Genomic DNA, 9,409 nt, shown 5'->3' on the forward strand with positions numbered 1-9,409 from the left:
TTCAGAGTTTTTAGTGGAGATGCAAACTTTCTCAGCCACACAGAACTATTACCAATCACATTGGGAAATGTGTAGAGACAAACCAAGACTTTCACAAAAATGCTGAAAAACAGAAATGCATATATTCAAAAATATACCCTTAGAATAGTGTCGAGTACCATTTATGCTACTTAACCATATCAATGCCCATGGAGTAAAAGTAAACAAAAAGAACTGTATTGTTTCTAATGCTCTGTAGTGATAGTTAATTTTATTAGGTGCATATATTTTTAATTTAAAAAACTATCAAGTTCCATTTGACCTCAGAATTATATTAAGTCAACCAAATGATACACTTTGACTTGATATATTCCATCTTGTTCCTTTGTCCCCATATATTTAAAAGAGAACATATGTGAAGAAAAGACTGCAGTAATGCAGTCCTATTCCTGCATATTTAACTGTGATCTTCATGCAGATCAATCCAAAGTCTCTTGAATGCATTTACTTGCAAAACTAGTGTTTCCCTTTAAATGGGAAAATGCTTTATGTCCTCAGGGCTTCGTGAAAAGATTTGCTCATTGATGCCAGGAAAGAAAAAGGGTGGTGGTGGATAAAGTTTATAAGTCTTGCATATCGTCATCCAACTGGACAGTTTGGAGCTTGGCAAGCTCTTTTTTGTCTGTTTCCAGATCTTCACAGACAGTCTCAACCATGCCCTCTAGGACATACTTGGATTTGGAGTCCAGCATCATTAAGTTGCTTGTGGCTTTGCTCTCTGAATTTGTTAAGAAAGTCTCTTTTATGTTAGCTACTGATTGTAGAACCAACCGATGTTCTCTGACAAAATCCTGGTGTACTGCTGGGGAGGGGTGACTCACCTGATCTTCAGCTGTAGGAACTATTTCCCCAAGGGCAGCCTGGGTCATGGGGACGGACAATAGATCTTGACCAGTGATAAGGGAGCAGTTCTGAAGAGTTGCATAGTTAGTGTTGCTGACAGATGTCACAGTAGATTTGCTTGCCACAGGTGCAGACATTGGCTGGCTATCAGCAATGTCAGGGTTTAGTTCAGTGGGATTTAGTAGGGTAGGGGGAGTCAGGGAAAAACTGTGAGTTGGGGATACATTAGCTAATGAGGAGGCCAGTGGATGGAGGCCACTCCCCGAGATATTTTCAGAAGACAGATTTGCATTTACTTGTGCATTCTGATTGACAGGCATCAACTGAGAAAAAACCAGGCTCCTCTCCAAGCCCTCTTGTTTAACAGATCCTATAGTCTGGCCTGAATTAGGAACGGTGTATACCACTGCACTGGGAGCAAGAGAGCTCAAGAAAACCTTTCCTTGATGGACTGTAGTAGACTCACTTGTAAATGTGCTCCCTTCTGAAGTGCTTGAATTTACTGAAATATTACCTAAAAAAAAAAAAGTACAGGTTATCATTGATTAAACTGACAAGGAAAGAAAAAAGTTATTTTTTTTACACACAAGATTTTCCTTAGATTCAGTAGAATCACCTTGAGCACTTAAAACTACAGATTCCCGGCTCCACTCCTAAGAATCTGGCTCAGTAAGTCCTGGAACAGGTGTATTTTTAACTCCCTGAGGAATTCTGATGACCAAGTGGGAGTGAGAACTACTGGCTTAGAAATCAAGTGTGAAAAAAAAATCTTTTCCGAGTTCTAATTTTAGTCAAGTTTCTGGTTCATAAAACATATTCATTATTTTCCATATAGACCCCAACTTGTTATCTTTCAATTAGTTGATAGTTATTGCTAACTCTGCCAGTTAGAACTAGAAAACACAAATGCAAAATAAAATGCCTTTGTTCAGGACAAGCTCAGTAACTCACATAAAATATAAATGGAAATGTAGAAAATGCCACATAAAATGAGTTACCTTGGGGCTCAATGTTAACCATATAAACCTGTACAGACAAGTTGCAAACTTTTGCCAAAGTAGCCATAAAGTAACGTCAAGTCAACAAAACATTCAATAGGTTTTAACTTTTTTTCTCGGGTCAGTTCTGAATTTTCAGTGTAGTGATAGGAAAAATTAATGATAATAATGAAATGTGTTTTAAAAAATATCAATTAATATAAAGAACTAGAGCTAATGCTTCTCTAAAAGGTTTGAATCTTTTGAGGTTCTTGCTATAATGATCTGCAGAGATAGGAGTACAAAAAAGAAATGTATGTAGAAAGCTGAGATGTTCAAATCTGGTAACTCAGACAATGTAGATGAATCAGACCCTTGCCCTACTTATTCCCACCGTCATATCAAACCCTTTTCTTTCCCAGTCTTTACAGAGACATAGTGAAATAATGGCAATTATCTTGCCACTGAAGGAAAGTTGGACTTGGGGACGTTTTGTGACAGAATAGTTTCAGAAGGGCTGTTTACCCTGCTCTTGAATTAGATGTTCAGTAAACTCTATATCGTTTTGAGAAAACAGCCCGGTGGTAAAGGTAATTCACCTAAAACATGTCTTCTTGAATTACTACAATAATTGTGATTATATTGTCATCCATATTGATAAATCAATGTCACAGGGCTGTTTATGTCTTCCACACATTTTAAAGCATCCTAAACGCAAAGGAAGTCTTTAAAATGGAAAAAAAAAAGAAAAGAAAACAAATACACTATATTTGAACTTAAAAAAAAATTAACCACTTGAAAGTATTCATCATGGAAATACACATGTTAAGAAAAACATTCCTATGTATGTTTGGGTGCTTCCCTAACATAAATGTTTGTTCTAGGCCAAATGAATGAAAAAGGTTTTTATTTGATAATGTTTAACTTCAACTTAAATATGCCTTAAAATTCCTGTTGGCTACTAAACTGTAGCAAAAAATATCTGAAATAGATGTTTATTTTCTTGTGCTATGTGATTGTGAGATTGTTTTCCAGTGCATATGTGAACAAAATAACTAGTTATTTTTTGACAGCCATAAATAACAAAATAATTGTGACATTTCCTCAAACTGCTATTGAATATAAATAAAATAGTATTTCTGAATGTGTAGAAATTATACATAAGTGAAGGGAGATGTGATCTAAAACTTGATATTTAAATATAACTGCAACTAAATTATGAATTGAACAATAATTTCAAAATCAGCTAAAAAAGTCTAATTGAAAAATGATACAGGTACAAAGTATAACTTTGTAATGATGGTAAAATAAGAAAAATCCCTTATTTTCTCAAATTATAAAGTAAGAAAAAGATGTAGATATTCTGCTTTTCCATATAAATGCCAACTGTAGAATGATTATCTATCTTATCTAGGTATTTTAAAGAAAGGTTCAGGTATCTTTTTTTGAGAAAGGCTGATTCCCCAAATGCTTTATTAAGAACTGTAATACACAGCTACTATAAAGAAACATTGCTTCCTGGACCCATCTGGTTAAACTTAAGCCTTCAAGTCACCCACACAGTCTAAGGATTGACAGCTCTGTCATTTGAGCTTAGCTTTTTAAACTGAAAATGCTATTCTTATTCATATTAAATACCCCCTTTTAAAAATTAGTTAATAATCTGCAATAATTCTCTATGGTATCATTTTTCTAGATTACATGTGAAAACTATTTCTGCTTTTCTCCTTACCCAATATATATACCAGGCTCTTTGGTCAAATATGTACTCTAAAATGTTACATACTGTTAGCAAATTTCCAAAAGAAAGAAAAGGGATTAGATCCACATTAAATTATTATAAAACTAAGCACTTTGGCTTTCCCTGTGGTTTTCATATTTTTGCCCTATGTTGGATAGTGACTTAGCTTAATCCTTTCCATAACCTCAATGAAAAAATAAATCGTGTGCTGTAGGACTGTTATGTTTTATAGCATTTTACTTAAAGAGAAACAATGGAATTTACTCCATAATGCTTCAAATAAGCTGAAGTAGATGATAGTTGTTAAAAAACAGTGCACAAATTGATTTAAAAAAAAAATAAAACCATTATATAGGAAGCTGACCTTTAAGGCAAACAATTACTTATTTTGTTTTGGTGAAACAATCCAGACTTTCAGATTTGCTTGCAGGAAGGCAAACTTGCATTAACATCTCTCACTCCTGAATTCAAGGGGCTATGCAATCTTCCTTGCCATTCTAACCATTCCTGTTTCTATATAGAAAAAAATGACATAGAGCCATCCAATAGGGTACCTGAACAGACACATCAATCCACAGCTCTCACCAAATGCGTCACTTATAGCACCTGGCTAAACGTTACTGGCGCATTATAGTACCAAATGAGAATTTTACCTTGTGAAGCTGCCCCTGAAACAGGAGGCAGCTGCAGTGGAGAGAATCCAATGCTCCCATTAAGAAACTGGCTGTTTGCTCCAGAATTGGGGATCTGAACAATGCCATACTGATTAATTTGCACTGGTGTAGTAAAAGTCACGACAGAGCCTCCATCCTGGGAAGCCACTGTTTGAATGCCTTCTCTTTTCACCTCAGTGCTGGGGATCAGCCCTGGGAATGACACAGGGGCACTGGGGCTGTAGGAGGTGGTGGCTGCTGAGTTAGCTGAAGAACTCTGGAGGACTTTGAATTCCTTCACATCCTGGGAGGTAGAGCCCAGTATGTCAGTCATGGATATACCATTGCTCACAATGTTTGATGCCATTTTGGGTGGGTTCAATGACACTGTCTGTGTATTTCCCACATTTAATCCATTAAGGATAACTCCGTTGGGTCCCTGAATGAAAGAATTACCATTAAGGAAGACAGGTGAAGTACTTGCAGGTACCAAGCTTCCATTCAACAAAACTCCAGAAGAACTTAGTATCTTAGCATTTCCAATTTGTTGCATGTATACTGGCTCCATGTGACTGGAAAGGCTGAGGTTGGTGACACCATCGGATGAACCGGAGAGTGGATGAGGAGACAAATCCTCATGACCCTTGCTGGATTCATCTTCAGTGCTGGGATTGCCATCTGACTCACTGTATTTAGGGGGAAATCAAGACATTAAGAAGGTCAGGGGGCTGACATTCTACATAGTGTCATTTGTTTGGAAAACCAGCTTCTAACCCCATTAAAGGCAGCATTTAAGGAAAGCACAGCAGGAAATCTTTTAGTCCTGTTTAAACTATGAGCCCTTTCAGCAGATTCTTTCTGACCAGACAGAAAATCTGGGAAGATGTAAACTCAACTAATAGGATTTACAGGAGAATTGTTTTGATAGCATTGAAGTTATCCCTTACTGTTATATATGCCACTACCTATACCAAAGGGAAAAAAATCATTAAATGATTTCATTAGTCTTTCCAGTTTAGGAACTCCTTCCCCTCCCTTCAAACCAATTCAGATTAGTGTAATTTTGAAAGTAAATGAAACTGCCAAAGGAGCAGGAGGTGGAAAGTGTTCTGTTTTGTTTGCCAGTTAGTTAACAAGAGATCATTTTCTCACCTGCTCCCAAACTTCTACTCCACCAGACTGACAACTCTTTCATTCAACATAGTGGCTGGCCTTGTAGGAAAGGCACTTTCAACCCAAGAACTGTTAAGTGCAGTCAGTCGCCCTTGAATCCAAAGGAAGCCATAGGGGCCTATTTAACATACACCATCCAGAGCCCTGGTGAGGTGGGAGGGAAACGGTGGGTCACTCAGCTGCCCAGGAACTATCAGACCCCTCCCCAGCACCCTCGGTCCTTCCGTTCCAGACAGGGCTGTGTTTCTCAGCTCTCCGACTCATGGGGTAGTAACAAATCCGAGGAAGGTTAGTAGTGGGGGTTTCCCTTTTGGTCTGAGGGTGGGCGGGGGAGAATGCTGAGTAGGACATTGGCAGTTTGGAATCACCGCGGGACTTGGCCCAGCTGAAGATCCGACATCCCTGCGGTGCCCGGCGGTCGGTTCACTTTCAAGCAGAGGGGAGGGGATTATTCGGGCTTTGGGCTGCGGGGCCAGGAGCGCAGAAAGCGCTTTGATTTACGAGCTGAGGCTGAGCCGCCGTCGCCGTCTGCTAGGGTGACTCACCCGGGGTGCGGGTGGGAGGTAGATCCGGAGAGGGGCCTAAACCAGGCAACTGGGCCGGGGGCGGGGTGTAGGGTGTGTGTGTGTGTTGGGGGTTGGGGGGGCGAAGCAGGTAGAATGTAGTGGAGGAGATCCGGGGAACGCGCCCGGTCCGGGAGCAGAGGCTGCAGGGCAAATAGCCAGCGCCCGGTGCCGCTCTCCACTCTCTGCCCCCAGTCCCTGGGATTCTGTCGGGACTTGGAGCCACGGAATCCGCGCCCTCAAACGGGCGCGGGGCAGGTGGCCTGGCGTTACCAACGCGCCTCCTCTGGGTCTCCAGTAGGCCTGCAGAAGGGTGCAGGCAGGTCGCAGTGCGCGTTTTGTTTTGGTTACCACGAAGCTGTGCTCTGGCCAGCGCCTCCCTCCCTGCCTGGGGTAAGGAACGTCGGAGCCGTCGGGCACCGCAGGAACAGGGGCTGACCGCTGCGGGTTCTGGAATGCGCCGGGTGATTACCTTCGCCCGGGCGGGCTGGCTCCCGGGCTCCTAGATTCCTTCCCCGAGCAGAACCTTGGAGCTGCGTTTGGATTCTCTCTCCTGTCCCCGTGGGGTTAGAGACACCATCTCTTTAGGCGACCTTCTTACTTTACTTCGCCCAAAATACACAGAGACATACATACACACCAGGTGTCTAACTCGGAGGACGCACAAAAGAGGTGGAAACCCCGATTTCACTGTACCAGTCGGGGAGAAAAGCTCTGCCAGTCAAAAAGTTCAAACTCGCCAGGGTGGACGCTCCGGAGGTGCAGAGTTGATAGCACCCCCACTCCTTCTAGCAGTCCTCCTTATGCCAGCCTGCCCCCGCCCCCAACCACCATACCAGGAGGGAGCCGCGCAGTGTTCCCCAGCCCAGGAAACAGCCCTCCAGCCCCACTACCCAGCGGCACTGAAATCCGATCCGAAGGAGTTCAGAATCAGGTTTCAAAACACCGCAGAGCCCAGCCGCACCAACACCCCACGTTGCCGCGGCCGCGAAGGGAACCACGGCCGGCAGAGTGAATGATTAACTCTGTCATATAAAACACCTCGACGGCCCCAGACCCCCTTGCAGCCAGCCCCCACCAACACTCCCCTCCCTCCAGAGCCGCCAAGGCGACCTCCAGCGCACACTAGCGCAGGGGCTGGGGGTAGCGGCACCCTGGGGGTCGGGGAGCGGGGGCGCGCGCCGGGCGGGTGCGACCCTGCGAAGGTGCGGACCTCGCCGGCGCTGGCAACCTGCGCCGGCCTCGGGCGGCAGCGAGAGTGGCCTTTCCAGTGCCTACACACGCTCCTTCGCCCTGCCAGAACCGGGGAGAGTGTGGCAACTTCAAAGCCAGCGGGATGGGGGTGGGAAACAGGGCAGCAGTGACCAGCCGCGGTGGGGGCGGGGACTGAGACCTAGGCGGGCGACCAGAAACTTCGGGGGGGAGGGTAAGGAGAGAGGCTCCCCCGCCCCTAGCCACCGCCGCCCCCCTTTCCCGGTCGGGGAGAGAGGTGGGGGGCGGGGAGAGGTGGGCAGCCGGACCAGGCTGGTGGGGAAGGTAAGCGCCATGTTTGCGAGCGCTAGGAGGAAAAGAAAGCTGGGAAGGGGTGGGGGAGAGGAAGGGGGAGGAGGAGGAAAGTTGGCGCTCACCTTTTGGACTGGGTCTCAGAGGGGTTCCGATCCCGCTGCCGCCGGTTCTTGAACCAGTTGCTGACCTGGGTGAGGGAGAGGCCGGTGATCTTGGCCAGGTGCCGCTTCTCGGCAGGCGAAGGGTAGCGATTTTGCTTGTAGAGCTCCTTGAGCGCGTTGCGCGACTTCTCCTTGAAACAATACACCGTCTCCTCGCCGTCCCAGATGGTGCGGGGCAGGGGGAATTTCCTGCGGAGCCGGTACTTGTCCACGGCGCCCAGCGGCCGGCCGCGGGCTCGTTCGGCCTCGGTGTAGCGCGCCTTGTACCAGAGCTGCTGCAGCAGTGGGTGGTTGGCCGACTCGAAGCTGTGGCTCTCGAGGATGCTGTAGAGCTCCGGGTAGATGCCCTGGTGGAAGGCCACCAGCGCCCGCGCCTTCAGCAAGCTCTCGTTGCCACGTAGCAGGTCGCTCTGGGGCAGGGACCACAGGAACCGGGCCAGGCGGTCCAGGTTGCCCCCCTGCTGCAGTGCCTCGCACACGCAGGCGACATGATCGGGCGAGAAGGCCAGTGTGGTCTGCGCGGCGGCGGCCGCGGCGTGGTGGTGCCTGCCCAGAAGTTCCGAGTGGAGTTGTACCTGATCCGCCGCCGCTCCGGTCGCTGCCGCTGCCGCTACTGCCCCTTCCTCTCCGCTCACCCTGGCGGCGGTGTCCCCCGGCTCCAGGGGAAAAGGGACTGGAGCCGGGGGGCTCAGCCCAGCCGCCGCGCCCCCCGCCACTTCTCGAGGCGCCTCCTGCCCTTCCGAGGCGCTTTCCATCCCATTCTCCTGCTTGATGTCTGCCGCACTTGCAATCTGCCCGGTGGGGGAGGAAGAGGACATTTTTTGTTGTTTATTTTCCTCCCTCCCTCACTCCCTCGCACTCTTTTCCTCTTTCTTTCCCCCTCTCTTACTCCTCCTTCTTCGTCTCCCTCCCCCCTCCCCCCCTCCGGAAAGCCCACTCCCTCCCTCCCGGTTTCGGCTGGATCTGGCCGATCAGGTTTCCCCCCGGCCACGCAGTCACCATTAAGATAGCTGCTAGAGCAAAGTAGTGTAAAAGGATAGCTGCTTTCTGCCGTTCCCCCAACGTGACTCCTCGGGTTGCTGCATACTATATGGCACTGGCGGCCGGGCCGGCCGGGCCGCGCCACCTCATTGGCTATTTCACATTCAGAGGGAGGAGGAGACACGGTTTCTATCCCTGTCGATCACCCGCCTCCCACTCCACCCCTTGTCTTTCCCTCTCCCCCTGACCCCAGGCACCTATACCTGAAGGAAAACACCGACATTCTTTTCAGGCCTTGTTCCCGGGTGGGAAATTACCTAATGTGGCCTGAAAACTGGACAACAGACTCTTTCAAAGACAGTCCCTACAATTCCAGAGGGAATATTAATTGTGTGGCCTAAAGGTCCGGATGCGAAACTCTTAACAAAGAGGCCCCCCTGCCCTCAGCATTCAAGTGACAGAATTTCCCCCATCTTTCTACTCCCCTTTACCTCTCTTTCTGACTCTTTATTAAGGGTATTCAAATGAGTCAATAATAGGATGGCACTAGGGAATGTTCTAAGGGGGAAGCATTTACAGTAAATTAAAATTTCAAAGAAAAAATGCTTAGAATCTTAAAATAAGGGTTATAAATAGCCCAATCAGAAGACAAAAACAAAAAAAGCCTTCAAAATATGTTTCCTCTTAAGTCACCGGAGGGCTGGTAATCCAACCGAGTTGAACATAAGTATATAGAATATTTAACCATGTTTATCCAGGGTGAGTAAGGTGG

At 46.6% G+C, this 9,409-nt stretch overlaps 1 protein-coding gene across 1 annotated transcript; it reads right to left on the reverse strand.

The window, feature by feature from the left end:
* Positions 1 to 545: 545 nt before the first annotated feature.
* SIX4 (SIX homeobox 4) lies at positions 546 to 8,474 on the reverse strand. Its single transcript, XM_036278033.1, has 3 exons — positions 7,618 to 8,474; positions 4,254 to 4,939; positions 546 to 1,396 (listed from the first exon to the last, which is right to left on the reverse strand). Exons 1-3 carry the CDS (start codon positions 8,472 to 8,474, stop codon positions 600 to 602), a joined length of 2,340 nt encoding a protein of 779 aa, XP_036133926.1. The 3' UTR covers positions 546 to 599.
* Between the last annotated feature and the right edge of the window lie 935 nt (positions 8,475 to 9,409).

The sequence above is a fragment of the Molossus molossus genome, unplaced genomic scaffold (genome assembly GCF_014108415.1).
Source record: "Molossus molossus isolate mMolMol1 unplaced genomic scaffold, mMolMol1.p scaffold_m16_p_1, whole genome shotgun sequence".
Lineage (NCBI taxonomy): Eukaryota > Metazoa > Chordata > Mammalia > Chiroptera > Molossidae > Molossus > Molossus molossus.